Source organism: Cebus imitator, unplaced genomic scaffold (genome assembly GCF_001604975.1).
Source record: "Cebus imitator isolate Cc_AM_T3 unplaced genomic scaffold, Cebus_imitator-1.0 Scaffold197, whole genome shotgun sequence".
Lineage (NCBI taxonomy): Eukaryota > Metazoa > Chordata > Mammalia > Primates > Cebidae > Cebus > Cebus imitator.
The window spans coordinates 2,213,985-2,228,612 of NW_016107512.1; the positions used below are offsets into that span (position 1 = coordinate 2,213,985).

A 14,628-nucleotide genomic window follows, 5' to 3' on the forward strand; every position below is an offset into this window, starting at 1 on the left:
TTGAGACAGAGTCTCTGTCATCCAGGCTGGAGTGCAGTGAGCCAATTTTGGCCCACTGCAACCTCCACCTTCTGGATTCAAGTGATTCTTGTGCCTCAGCCTCCCAAGTAACTAGGACTACAGCTAACTTTTGTTATTAGTTATAATAACTAATAACATGTTATTAATTAATAACATGTTATTAGTTATAACGTGTTATTAGTTATAACTAATAACGTATGCCACCACATCCAGCTAACTTTTGTATTTTTATTAGAGACGAGGTTTTGCCATTTTGGCCAGGCTAGTTTCGAACTCCTGACCTCAGGCGATCTGCCTACCTCAGCCTCCCAAAACGCTGGGATTACAGTTGTGAGCCACCATGTCCAGCCAGCCTTTTTATGTTCTAATAACACATCCCTGAGCAAGCAGGAGGGGGTTAAAGGAGGAGGTGAGGTATACACCAGTAGCTTTCCAGTAGCTTTTTTTTGCCTAATTAGCCTAAAAGGTATTTGGCTGGTGGCTGCTTCTTTGTAATTCTTTAGGCTGCCCTTTCCAGTGCCCGCTGCAACCTGCTTGCTTTTCTGGTCCTATCTCGAGTCCCATCAAGGCGTGCTCAGTGCTCACAGCCAGAGCTTACTACAACCTCGTTAATGCCCAGATGAATCAAAAGGATGAAACCAATAGCTAAAAATGGACTGAAGGAGTTTTCCCTGGGTTCTCTTCCTTGTCCCTGGGTGTGAGAGTGTACATTGCATTGTGGCTTGTCTTTGCAGATGGAACTTGGCTGGCATAATAAACTGTATTGTATGTTAAGCAGATTTGAGAGGGGGTTGAGTGAACCAGCCAGACTGGATTGCGTTGGATATCTTAGGCTTCAAGGGAACTAAGTCTCCTTGACTGGCCCTGAGTAGAAGGGTGGGACCTCTTCTTTGTTAGTTACTATCTTGTAAGTGCCAACTGTGTGCTAGGTGACGTTTAGAATTTATAAAGGGCATGGCCCTTCTTTGTGAGAAGCTTCTGTGCTGTGGTAGGGAACTCGGTACCCATCCCCTGAGGGGAGGATCCGCCTACTGAGAAGCCATCCTAGACCCCAAAACCCTGCACTTCTACTCAGCTAACCAATAGGATAAAACTCTGCTTATCATTTTGGGTACCAAGTGGTAGGTGGCCTCTTTGTACGTTCACAGGTAGCCCAAGTAGGGAACCGAAGCTCAGAAGTCTTTAAGGGTCTTCATATCAGGGCAGAATTGTCCTGGCTTTCCTGTGGCTTCCTGGAAAAGAGAGGTTTCCACGCCTTGTACTGGCATTGGAGACACTGGGTTCTGTCCCAGTTCTGCCTGTGGTCTTAGGCAAATCACTTGCCCTTTCTGACCCTCACAATGGGAGAGCTCCCTATTCTTGTGCCTCACTGGACCATAAGCATCAGAGGAAATATCATGGAAGGGAAAGTGCTTCTGGAATGGTAAAGCACAGTGTAGATGCAGGGTTTTCATCTGCTTGCCTAGGAACTGTTGGTTTCACCATAAACATATGTCCCTTGTATAAAATACTAACCATACAGAAAAGTGTACAAATAAAAAGATCCTCCCGTTCTTTTCCCATTGTTCCTGCCTGACTTGTTTCCCCAAAGATAGGGAACAACTGTTCACCATTTATCATGTACCTTTCTTCTAATAGTTTTTATTTTTTATTTTTTTGGAGACAGTTTTGCTCTTGTTGCCCAGGCTGCAGTGCAATGGTGTGATCTCAGCTCACTGCAACCTCTGCCTCCTGGGTTTAAGCAATTCTCCTGCCTCAGCCTCCTCAGTAGCTGAGATTACAGGCGCCCACCACCATGACCAGCTAAGTTTTTGTATTTTTAGTAGACACAAGGTTTTGCCATGTTGGCCAAACCCTGGGCTGATTTTGAACTCTTGACCTCAGGTGATCCTCCCACCTCGGCCTTCCAAAGTGCTGGGATTACAGGTGTGAACCACCATGCCTGGCCTCTAATAGTATTTTTATGTCTAGACATTCCTCACCACAACTCAATACTAATGTATACTCTTCTTCAGCTTTCTCTGTTCACTTAACAAGTGACCCAGGAGTGGAACAGTCCCTGTTGGAGCTGCTCAGGAGCCTGGTTACAGCCTCCTTTCCAGCTGAATGAGTTATTCTGGGGCTGGCCCCCTGGGAGGGATGGAGAAGCTTTGCTAGATGGTCTTGCCACAGCAGGCACCCTGGCTGTCTCTGAGGGACAGTTTTTGATTCTGAGATGAAATTGGCAGGAGTGTCCTTGAGTAGGGATCAGGATTCCTGATTTCTGAGTCTGGGGAGTCGTGCTTCTCTGGGGCTGGCTCCCTGGGAAGTGCCATCACCTGGCCCTTTGAGAAACTGTAAGGTGGTAGTATGTGGCCTGTACTGTTGACCGGCCCAGCTTTAGGCCAGGCACACACTGCCCCATTGTACTGTGCTTTCTGACGCAGCCCTTGTCATAGCCTCTGATCCCTGGGCTGCTTCTCTCCCAGCTCCTCGGAGCCTGTGGGAGGTGGTGGGATGGACTCTGCTGGCACCAGTGTGGGATGGGTGGCAGCTGCAGCTGTGGGTGGCTTTGTTCTTACAGCCTAGCTTTCAGAGCCCTGGTGCAGCCTGGCAGCAGTGTTTGGGTAACAGGCGAGATAGAGGAGCTAAGCCCCTTCTCCAACAGCCGTTCTCCCTGTTGACCAACCAGAGAGTCTTGCTGCCTGAGGTCAGCAAGCTGGCCTCACTGGTTGGCAGGGGGAGTGCCTGGCTTCCGCCTGGCATGATTTCTGGATGGAAGAAAGCCCCTGAGGGTCTGGTGGTAAGTCTGCAGTGCTTCCCGTCAGGAGAGTGCAGTGTGTCCCCTTGGGCATCCTGCAGCTTGGCATTCCTCTGCTTTCTCTCTGCAGCTCCGGAGTTGGGCTGCTCACAAACCAAGCTGTCTGTTTATATGGAGTGCCTGAAGGGCGTCTGCCATGAGTCTGTCGCTAACTGCACTAACCAGGAGAGCTGGCTGGTTGGGGAGAAGACACTAACCCTGTGAGTCTGACCTCGGCCAGCTAACCTGCCCTGGGTGCCACCAGCAGGGCCTCTGTCCTCCATCCCTCCCCGCAGCCTGGCGGCCTCCCTCCTTAGCTTATACCACGCTATCTCCTCTGCTGTCTTGTTCTTACTACCAGGTCCCTCTATTTTCCCAGTCTCCCCTTGCTGTGGGTGGGGATGTGCCCCCTTCACGGCCATGAAATGGAGATTGCTCCATAGCCACCTGCCCATCACCATCCTACTGCTGGGCTCCATGCCCTCCCCCTCACTGTCAGCCTCCCCCAAGTCAGCAGCACGCTCTTCACTTCTCTCTTCAAATAGAGGTGGTTGGAGTTTCTGTTGAATCTGTGCTTTTAGCACCAGAGTTTGAGAAGATCCCTCAGTTACCATGCTGCTGCTGCTTTTCACGCCTCAGAGACAAATGAACTAGAGTGGGAAGGGAATTTTCTTCTAGACCAGATCATTTCCGCTCTAGGATAAAAAGTTAGGATCAGCTGCAGGATTCTCTTTAGGACTGGGGAGGTAGAGGAAAACCTTGGCCTGGTTCTGGGGAATTCCCTGGGCAGAAGAGTGAAGCTACTTTTAAACTGAATGCTGGGACCCTGAACCAGGGACCTATGTGAGATGTCACTCCCATTGACGACCGTTGCTCTGGGAGATGGAGTTTGGCCCCTTCACCTCCTTCCACGTCTGGAGCTTCAGGTGGACTTTAGCCATGAAAACTGGGAAGGGCGCCTCAGTAGAGTCAGGGCAGGACCTGGCTTTCGATTCCACATTGGGCTTAGAAAAGATCCTGGCTTCGGATTGATTGATGGGTGAGTGCAGCCTGGTATCTCCCACACAATCCCTTCTCCCTCCAGGCTTGGGAAGGAGAGGCGGGTCTGGGGATCATGAGAAAGTCCATTGCCTGTTGTTTCCTTGTGTTCCACACAAGTCACCCTAGACAGACTGTAGTTCCGACCCCTGGAGGCAGTGCAGTGCTGGGGAGGCTGGACAGGGGAGCTAGAGACCTGAAGGCTGTCTTAGTGGATTCTGTTGCCCTTGAGCTAGGCAGGAGACAGGAGCCTACCAGCATGGGGTGGGAGCTTGTAAATGGGAGAGGGTGTGTTATGGGTCCGGAGTGAGGAAGGTAGCACTCCCAAGCGGGATGATGGTTTCTTGGAGGTTGGTAGATTAAGAGACCAAAGTTGGTAGGGGATATCCATATTGACGAGAAATATCTTTTTTTTTTTTTTTTTTTTTTTTTTTAGACAGCTTTGCTTTCGTTGCCCAGGCTGGAGTACAGTGGCACGATCTCAGCTCACTGCAACCTCTGCCTTCCGGGTTCAAGTGATTCTCCTGCCTCAGCCTCCCAAGTAGCTGAGACTACAGGCATGTGCCACTACACCTGGCTAATTTTGTATTTTTAGTAGAGACAGGGTTTCTCCATGTTGGTCAGGCTGGCCTTGAACTCCCGACCTCAGGTGATCCGCCCGCCTTGGCCTCCGAAAGTGCTGGGATTATAGGCGTGAACCACTGTGCCTGGCCCAACACGAAATATCTTGACGAAAATGTGCTATGTTTGATAAATGAATATATGTACTATGTAATATTAAGGATGTATAGTATCGATCAATATCTATGTGGAAATGAATTTTATTATATGATTAATAATAGTGAATGTGGCCAGGTACAATGGCTCATGCCTGTAATCCCAGCACTTTGGAGGCCGAAGCGGGCAGATCATGAGGTCAGAAGTTTGAGACCAGCCTGACCAACATGGTGAAACCCTGTCTCTACTAAAAATACAAAAATTAGCTGGGCATGGTGGTGCATGGCTATAATCCCAGCTGCTCAGGAGGCTGAGGCAGGAGAATTGCTTGAACCTGGGAGGCGGAGATTGGAGTGAGCCAAGATTGCGCCACTGCACTCCAGCCTGGGTGACACAGTGAGACTCCGTCTCAAAATAATAATAGTGAATAGTTGATTAATAAAGAATACCTGTTTATATGCATGTGGATTGAGCTTATAATGTATTATTTTATATGAATGTACTATGTACAAATAAACATTTGTAGTACTATATATTATTCATGGGGACTAGCAGTAATGCAGAGATACTTAGGGACCCCAAATGGGGAGTTAACAAGCTAGAGGGTTTCTTGACTTGGCTCTGACCAGGAAAGCAAAAGGGCCTGGAGTTGAGGCCTGTTAGGGCCGTTCCTTCACTTTGGCCTTTGTTAGGAGAGGGCATGGGGTCTAATGTCAAATGCAGGCTATGAACTTGGGATTTCTTGCCCTCTTTTTTGGGGGGGTGGGGAGGGATTGGTTTGTCTGGCTCTTTAGCCTCTTGTTCCTGTGAAGTGTTTGTCTGGATGTGAGGCCAGGTGGATAGCCTTGAAGTGTTTGCTCAGGTGGGAGCCAGGTGAGCTCTCACAGGTTACAAGCCCTTGCCCTGAGTCCTCAGGATTACTCTGGGGCAGAATAATTCTCACTCTTTTTGGCTTTCAAAACCCTGTCAATTTGTTTGGTTTAGAGTAGGCAGGAGGCCAGATCAGGGCTTTAGGCAGCTTGTCCCAAGAGGGTGAGGTTGTACTTGCCCAGAGGGGTGGCGCATAGCTGTTGGAGGGGCAGCAGGGCTGGTCTGGGCACAGACTGACATCTTCTAGCCTCATCATCGGCCCAGAGCAGAACCTCTGCCCGGGCCCCACCCCGTGAGCTGTTGGCTGCCTGCCTGCCACGCGCCCGGGATTGCTGAGGGCTTTGCTCATGTATCTCAGGAACAGCTGCATGCCGGAAACTGGGGGCTGGTGGCAAGCAGGAGGGGTGCCCTGGGGATGATGTGGGAGAGGCTGAACCCAGCTTTGGTGGGATCAGCTCACTGTGCTGAGGGACTCCTCTGCTATTCACAGGCAGTCTGGGAGAGGGGCTGTATTAATGGTGCAGGGGGTGGGGATCTTCACGGGCAATCCCCAGGACCAAGGCCAGGTCACCTGGTTCCAGGGCTGACCCTTGCAGGGTGGCCCTTTGTGTTCCTTGGACATCAGTTGGAAGTAGAGACTGGATTTCAGAGGCTTGAGAAGCTGCTAGACTTGTGTGGCGGGAGTGTAGCTGACCCCCACTGGGGCACAGCTTGCCACAGGCTTGCAGAGTTCAGAGACTCCACATCCAGAGCTTACAGCTCAGGAACAGTTCCTGAGGGGGAGGCCCCAGTCCCTGTGTGATCAGACATTTGTGTTTTAGTGGTTGATGAAGGGCTTTAGGAAGGGCTTGTATTTATTGTTATTATTTATTTATACCCTGCTGGGTTCCAAGGGAATTAAGGCGGCATACAACACAGCTGGTGTATTCTGAAACAGGCCAGGGTGTTCCTCATTTGAAAAGTAGTGATTACTAACTTCCGTTTGACTTTGCCTAGTTGAATTATGAAGAAGAGCTTGGATGATTTTCATGGTGATGTGTGGGCCCTCCCTGATTCAGAAGGTTGGGTTCATTGACTCCTCAAGGTCTCTTGCTTCATTGATTCATTGACAGCAGCAAGGCTTTCTAGTAGGTTCGAGAAATGATCTGAACCCAGATAAACTGGTGGGGACACAATTACCTGAAGTAGGTATTGGTGATGTGGAGAGTAGGGAGGTAGTTGCCCTCTAGGGTAGGGCAGCTGCTCCAGGATCAGGAGAGTTGTGGAGTGAGGTAGTAGTGCAGAACTTGGAGAGCTGGAGATGTTTGGTGGGGAAGGCTCAAGTTGGAAAAGCCGAAGAACCATATGCACTTTGGATTCCTGTGCCTGTCTCCTGGGCCGGTGCTGAAGGGGTCGCCTCAGCCTCAGGTTGAAGAAGGGTGGATGCTTGGAGCTCCTTTCTTCTTCTATACCTTTGACTTTGCCTGAGTCTTAGGCAGAACCCCAGAAAGGATGGCAGAAGGAACGTGGGACGGCATCCTTGGCTCTTGGGCTTGAACCTTTTTGCTATTGCTTCTGTGGGTGCTTGCTGGGGACAGTAAGATAGTGTTGGGAACATCAGGATTCTGAAGAGGTTTCTCTCTCATCCCACTCCGTCTCCAGCAACAGCAATCTTCCACCATGGTGGAAGCCCCTGATCAAATACATGTACCCACAAAAGGGAGCAGGTGTAAGTCCCATCTCCTGAGTGGTGCTTGGCACGTTTTTTTGTCCTTTTGTTAAAGGACACTGCTTAGCCAGCTTCTGGTGCAGATCACGCCTTACACCTATCTGTCTACACTCTGCTTGGCTGTTCAGAGGGTTCACAGTGCAGCTCCGCTGTGCGTGCCGAGTCCCATTTCTAATGAAAGTAGACTTTGTTCTCTGAAGGCAGCTATTCGTGCCCCATGGGCTGTATTTATTACAGGGCAGGCGGCAACAGGCGGCCTGCACTGACTGGCAAATTGCAACATGGCAATTAGGAAGCTATCACCCCTCTCTCCACCCCAGCAGATATGAAGTAGAGTCTGTCCTTTGAACTGATTTTTGAGTAAGTGGAGAATGAATGCTATGCAGAGCATGTCAGAAACTGGGATTGGATGGGGTAGGATGAGGCAGGGGCAGGGAGGGTTGAGGAGAGCCCCTTTCCCTTCTCACTTCACCTTCATGGGATGGGAAAGGGCTGCTGCCACTCTGGGTGTCTCCCTCAAACACTGCCTGCAGGTCCAGCCTGAGGAGCCCCAGGCCATGCTAGGTCAGCGAGAGGTTTTAACCTATAAGCCTCAGCCATTCTCCCAGGGCATAGCTGTTCTTACAGAACAGACACAGCACATGATCTGGTAGTCCCACATACCGAGTCGTCTACCCCAGTTCCTCAAGGCTCAGGTTTGGTTTGGGGTGGGGTGGGAGTGGGATTCTTCCCTGTTGATTTCTTTTTTTTTTTTTTTGAGATGGAGTCTCGCTCTGTCACCCAGGCTGGAGTGCAGTGGCATGATCTCAGCTCACTGCAATCTCCACCTCCTGGGTTCAATTTTTGTAGAGACAGGGTTTCACCATGTTGACCAGGCAGGCCTTGAACTCCTGACCTCAGGTGATCTGCCCGCCTTGGCCTCCTGAAGTGCTGGGATTACAGATGTGAGCCACCATGCCCAGCCCAGAAGCCCGTTTTATTGGTGGTACCCTGGAGCCAGCTCGGCATGGGCCATGGACTCAGAATGGGCCACGGACCACGATGAGCGAGTGGCAGCCAAGGACAGCCTCTGGGTCCGTCGCTCATCATGGTCTGTGGCCCATTCTGATTGTCCATCTGCTCTCCTTTAGAACCTTTCCTTTCCTGCATGGGATTGGGAGTCCTCCTTGGGCTGAAACACTCCAAGGCAACTTGGGAAACCTTTGGGTGAAGGAGATGTGGCCAGGGCCAGGGGAGGCTACACCTGGTAGCTGAGTCTTCCTGGAGGGACTTCTCTGATGCCATCTGCCTTACCGCTTTACCTTCTCCCAGCTTGCAGGCCGAGTGTCCTGCTGCTTCTCTCTTTGTTGTCCACTGCACCTTGTATCACTGTCTTCCTCGGGTCTGTCCAGACCTTCCCTGCACACCTTCCTTGCTTCCCGTCAAGGTCTGTGGGCTGCTAGGCCCATTGTATTCCAGTTCATTGCTGGAACTGTGGGCCCTTCATGGGCCGGATCTGGGGCACTCAGCAGGTTTCAGAAGCTGGAGCTAGGGCCTGGGTGTCCAGCACAGCCTGTGTTTATGGACACAGGGCAGGCAGTGGTCCAGGTCTCCCTCACAGCCTGGTGTTGAGGAACTTCATGAGCTCTCTGGTAGATTGTCTTCCCAGTGGCCATTGCCTCTGCTTCCCTAGTTGGGAGTGGTTTCCTGTCCCTGTAACTCGGATGTGTGTGAGAGTAGGCTCTGATGGAGAGAATAACCTCCCATCACCACCACCCCCATCCCCAGAGAGTCTGTGTCTGCATCTACTGTCCGTCCGACTGCCAGCCACCTTCTCAGGGTACTCCTTGCCTAGTAAGCCAGATCGCCTCTGGTCATGGAAGCCCTGGGGATAAATATGTGCTATAGGGCCAGGGAGTAGGGCTTGAGGTCAGGGTGAGGCAGGATGAGCTATAGGATGTGTGGCAACGAGAGCCAGGGCTGCAGGGCCTGGAGTGAAGCAGCCCTCCCTACAGTAGGATTGCTGGACACACAAGCATGTTTGCATCCTCCCTGCCCACCGCAGTTCATGCAGTTGTCTTAGTCCCCAGAAGGTAGCATGGGCCTTGGCAGGCATAGGGACAGGGAAATAGAGAGGCGGTTGGGAAAATTGGAGGGGCGCACAAAGGGGCCTGCAGAGAGAAAGGGCTTTCCTCAGCTGACTGGGGAGCATGTGGGGGAAGGGAGCCGGGACCCGGCCCTCTGTAGAGAAGGGGTAAGGCAGAGACCAACTCTCGGAGCTACCCCTTGATTTTGTAGAAGCTCTTGACTGCTCACCTCTCTCGCCCTACCCTGTTTTCCAACTGATGTGCCCCATACATTTACTGTCTGAGTATCAGAACCCACATATCCAGGTGGGTTTGAGACTTTTCTGGGCCTCTCCCTCAGGCCATAGGAGCACCCACCCTGGGCCCCTCTGGAGGGGCAGCCCCAGGGAACCTGTAGGGGGGACTTGTTTGCTCCCTACACCCCGGGAATGTGCCGTCCTTTCAGGCCCGCCCACCCGGATTCTTGTGTAGGGAGTCAGCCGACACAGCCTGCTGCATGTGCCCTGTGGGGACACGTTCTGCCTCCTGTCAGGGGGAGGAGGCTGGCGGCTCGTGCCTGTGCTGCCACACCCCAGTTCCCCACAGAACCCCAAGCCAGGGCACAGGCTTTCCAGACAGAGGAGGGAGACCACTCCTGCTTCCCTACCCTCCCTGCCCCCAGGCCCTGTTAGAATGTGACAGGAGTCACTGCAGGGCCTGGAGTGAAGCAGACGTCCCTATGGTGGGATTGATTGTGTGTGTCCAGCAATCCTACTGTAGGGAGGGCTGCTTCACTCCAGGCCCTGCAGCCCTGGCTCTTGTTGCCACCATTCTTCCTGCCCCAGGCCCTGTTGGAATGTGACAGGAGTCATGGCCAGGGCATGTCCCGACAGTAGGAACACATGTTTTAGCCCGCAAGGCTTCCCTCAGTCTCCAGCTCTGTTTAGGTTGATGGGGGCGGGAAGAGATTGTTTTTTCTGCCCAGAAGGCCACCTGAGGTTACTGCCTGATCATGGTGGTGGCTGCTGCCCCCGTGCTGCAACCCAGCTTATTACAGGTGGGGGCCGGGGAGGGGTGTGGGCCCATCCCTAAACTTCAGGAGCCTGGAGGGGCTCTCACAGGCCACGCAGTCCAGCCACCTCTGTGTAGATAAGGAACTGGCTTCTCCAGTGAGAAAGGGTGTTACGCAGGGCCCCGTGGTGTCAGCGCTGATCCTGGTGCCCAGGTGTCTCCAGCTCCCCAGACTGGGGTTTTGTTCACCAGTGTTTCTTAGCCTTGGCACTCTGGACAGTTTCTGTTGGGAATTCTTTGTGGTGGGAGTTGTCCTGTGCGTTGTGGGATGACCAACAGCATCCTGGCTTCTACCCACTAGATGCCAGTAGCACTTCTTCCCTCCAGGTTTGGACAACCAAAAATGTCTCCAGACAGTTGCCAGACATCCTTGGGGAAAGAGGGTGGGCGCCAGACATCCCTGGGGAAGGAGGGTGGGCAGAATTGCCTGGCTGAAAACTACCGCTCTGTGTTGCTCCCTTTTCAGATTTCTTCTCCTAGCCCTACGCCTTCTCATTGCAAAGGCTGTTGACCATCCTTGTACACCAAATAGCCTTGGGCCTCCTTCTGGAGATGCTGGGCGCTCTCTTTCCATCATTTTCTCTCTCCATCTTCTTGGATCTCTGTGAGGCTTTTTCCTGATGTTCTCATTTGTAACCCATGTTCCCCAAATCCCTTACTAGTTTCCAAACTCTGAGAGGCCTGGGAGATGAGGAGGACAGATGTGGAGTAGGGATAGGATGGAACCAGACCCATTCCAGAGTTGGGCAATGTACTGAGACCATGAACATACACACAGACACACTGTCTCATCTGGACCTGTGACAGTACTGCCATGGAGAAAGGCAGGAACCCAGTGCTTCCAGTCATCTGCTCCAGCTGCTTTCCCCTCCGGCCCCCTGTTTCATGGCCTTCCTGCCCTGGTTCTCCCAGGGGGCCTTCTGGGTCCCAGACTGGGCAGGCAGGCCTGTGGCACTGACAGACAGGCGGCTGACACCTGGTTTCCACTTTCTTCCCTTCTCTGGTTTCAGGAGCTGTTGGCTAAAGGAAGTGGAGGGGCCGTGGGATGCGGAGAGCCGAGGGCTAACTCCCGGACGGCGGAACAGAGAGAGCTGCCGACAAACAGACGGTATGTCCCCGATGAGGCCTGTGCCCTCAGCCTGGCTGTCTTCTGGGGAGGGGCAGGTGATGGGGCAGGCAAGTGTTCTCTCTCAGTGGGGACTGGTGAAAAGAGTGGTAGAGGCCACAGGGGTTTGGCTGTCACTGGCCAAGGCCAGAGAGCTCTTTTGGGCTTTGAGACTCCCACTGAGGATCCTGGATTGGATCCCCAAACTCATATTTTTTGGTTATGATTTTTTATTTTTAGTTAACATTTATTCAGCATGTTCTAGGTGCTTTACATCGTCTTTACGACAACCCCATGAAGTTGGTGCTATTCTTAGCTGGGTGCAGTAGCTCACACCTATAATCCCAGTACTTTGGACGGCCAAGACAGGAGTTGCTTGAGCTTGAGAGTTTGAGCCTGGGCAGCAAAGTGAGACCCCGTCTCTACAAAAAATAGCCAGGTGCAGTAGCACATGCTTGTGGTCCAAGCTACACAGAAGGCTGAGGCAGGAGGATTGCTTGAGCCCAGGAGATCGAGGCTACAGTGAGCCAAGATTGCGCCACTGCACTCCAGCCTGGGCAACAGAGCAAGACCCTTTCTGAAAAAAAAAAGAAGAGAAACAAAAAGAAATTGGTGCTATTTTATTGTTAGAGTTAAGAAAACTAATGCAGAGAGAGCAGTTTTACCTTCTGAGGTCTTCAAAGCCCACAAAGGAGTGATGAGGAGAGTGGTGGGCTGCTTTTCAGGCTTCCTGCCCCACTCTTAGAACCTAGGTGCTCTGGCCGTAGGCCCTGCCTTTCCCACCTATCTGTTCCCCCCAGCACTCCTCTGACCTATGGGGACTGACATGCCTAAGTCCAGCCCTTCTAGTGACTCCAGTAATGGCCCAGGTCTATCTGCCTGTGTGGTGGCTTCAACCTATGCCCCCTTTCACCATCTTTGTTTTTTTCTCAGTCCAGAGTCCTCCTGGCCACATCTCTGAGCCTCCCTCCTTGCTCCCCCTCAGCAGCTGGAGGGGCTGTCCCACCCCAGAATGACCAGTGCCGCCCCTACTAAGAAACCCTACCGTAAGGCGCCGCCGGAGCATCGGGAGCTGCGACTAGAAATTCCTGGATCCCGGCTTGAGCAGGAGGTCAGCAAGACTGGTACCCGAGCCTGACTGGCAGAGGCAAAGCCCCTGAGGCTGTGTGTATGGCTGACTTTTGCCTGAGCTTCCGGTCCCGAGTTGGGGTGAGAGTGGGCCTTGCTGTTGTAGGCCCGAGGTCTCCTAGCCACAGCAGTGCAGGTGGTGGCAATGTAGGCTCATGGGGGACTGTCTGTGAGTATATGTCCACATGTCAGGGAACCCCTGAGTCTTGTAGCTTAGCAGAAATGATCTCATACGGTATTCTCCCTACAAGAGGCAGCCCAGCAGACTAAGAAGTCCTAACCTGCTGGTGGCTGGGACTCTGGTCCTCCATAGTGAAGGAGAGCCTTCAACCTGTGGTCCCTTTGGGGCATATCAGGAGGCAGTGCTACTATCACTTCCCACCAGTGCAGCTGCTCTTCATTGTCCCCAGGACGTCCGGCTCTTCCTCTAGCTTTGCTTTGTTTGGCTGACATTTGTTGAATATGCACTCCTTGCCAGGAACTGTTAGGTCCAGGCCCTGCTCTTCAGAGGCCTATAGTCAGCTGCAAAACATTGGCTGTCCTCCCCCATTAACCTCACTCACAGGAGGAAACAAGGGCCACAGTGCTTTACTGCCCTTGCAGCCATGTCTCCACCTGGTCGCAGTGCATGGAGCACATGTAAAGAACATGAGATCGCCGGGCACAGTGGCTCACGCCTGTAATCCTAGCACTTTGGGAGGCCGAGGTGGGTGGATCACCTGAGGCCAGGAGTTCAAGACCAGCCTGGCCATCATGGTGAAACCCCATCTTAAAAATAAAGAAAGAAAAGAAAAGAAAAAGAGAGAGATTGAGAGAGAGAGAGGGAGAGAGAGAAGAGAGAGAGAGAGGAGAGAGAGAGAAAAAAGAAAGAAAGAAAAGAAAGAAGAAAGAAAGAATGTGAGACACAGCAACTGCTGAGCATCAGGCATACTGTAGCCTGCTTTAGTCAAATTCAAGGTAGAAAAGCCATGACTTGCTCATTTCAGTTCAGGGAACATTAAATTAAGATGCCAGCTATTATGCTAGGCACTACTCAGCGAGCATTACCTCAGTTTTATAAATGAGGGAACTAAGGCTCAGTGAGGTGAAGGTTGTATAACTAGTATGCAGTAGAATCAGGTCAAATCCAGTTGTCAAAGTCAGTGGAAAAAGGAGGCCACCTACCTCCATTTTCTGCCTGAGACTGTACTTCTGAAGCAGTCAGCTTCATGTAGAATAGGCCCCTTGATGTTTCCCTCTCACCGTAGCATGGGCCTGCTCTGCTTTGTAGTGGGCTGAACTTGACGCTTGAGCCATGACCGCCATAGGGGTTTGAGGAAGATGGGGCAGGAGGTTAAAAGCCAGACAAGACCCTTCCTCCCCTCAGTCAGGATTAACCCTCTTCTCCCATGCACTTGTTCCTCCTGAGCCTCTGCAAGGTCCTCATTCTGCCTTTGTTTTCCTCCCAAGGCTGAGGGCTTCATCAGAGCTCAGAACTCTTGTGTATAGTTCAGCCTGACTTCACTTTTCTGGAAGGTCTCTGCCATGCCTGTGTGGAAACAGGAGACAGGGCCCACCAGGAGCTGAGTGAACAGCTGAGAGGCTGTCTCTGCCCCTGGGGAGAGGTAGCTTGGGTGCCAGGACTTACTTGAAAATGGCTTTAGGATGAAGGGTGAAGGTTGGAAGAGGTTCTGGAATCTTCTGGTTGACATGGAAGAGGGTAATCAAGGCTTGTCCCAGCATTACTGAATTGCTTCCATCTGTAGAGAGCCCCATAGCCGCCTTCTGCTGTGAGAGTCTTTGGGCTTCACACCTGAGCCTTTTCATGGCTTTTTGGAGGATGAGGCAACCAGGGGGCTAGTGGTCCAGAGCTGAGCCTCAAGCCTCTTTTTTTTTTTTTTTTTTTTTGGGAACCCCTGACTGACGCAGAAAGGATGAAGTGAGTATCTGCTACCTGAGATACTGCCCTGCGTCATCTCTGTCCTCCAGGCTAGACTGTTGGTACAGTTGTACTTTTCCTTGGATTAGGTAGAAGTAAAGGTTGGGATGGGTCGTTTTAGGGACTCTGGGAGGAGTTTTGATGTTGTGGATATTTTTTCTGGAAAATGGGATTTTATTATTCCATGGGCTTTGAGAGAGCCTAGAATCAGGAGGTGAATGGCTCTGA

The 14,628-nt window shown here is 51.8% G+C and overlaps 1 protein-coding gene across 11 annotated transcripts in view; it reads left to right on the plus strand.

Moving 5' to 3' along the window:
* The window catches only part of TJAP1 (tight junction associated protein 1), a 29,010-nt gene that overhangs the window by 9,179 nt on the left and 5,203 nt on the right, over nt 1–14,628 (plus strand). For 5 of the 11 annotated variants that reach the window (XM_037745327.1, XM_037745337.1, XM_037745329.1 and 2 more), the window contains 3 exons: nt 11,260–11,357; nt 12,288–12,465; nt 14,372–14,400. In XM_037745327.1, coding sequence (XP_037601255.1) covers nt 12,367–12,465; nt 14,372–14,400 — 128 coding nt within the window. In that variant the 5' untranslated portion in view covers nt 11,260–11,357; nt 12,288–12,366. Of the gene's footprint in view, nt 1–2,891; nt 3,022–3,367; nt 3,840–11,259; nt 11,358–12,287; nt 12,466–14,371; nt 14,401–14,628 lie in introns of those variants that run through there. The other 6 variants (XM_037745328.1, XM_037745336.1, XM_037745332.1 and 3 more) reach the window with 6 other exon arrangements.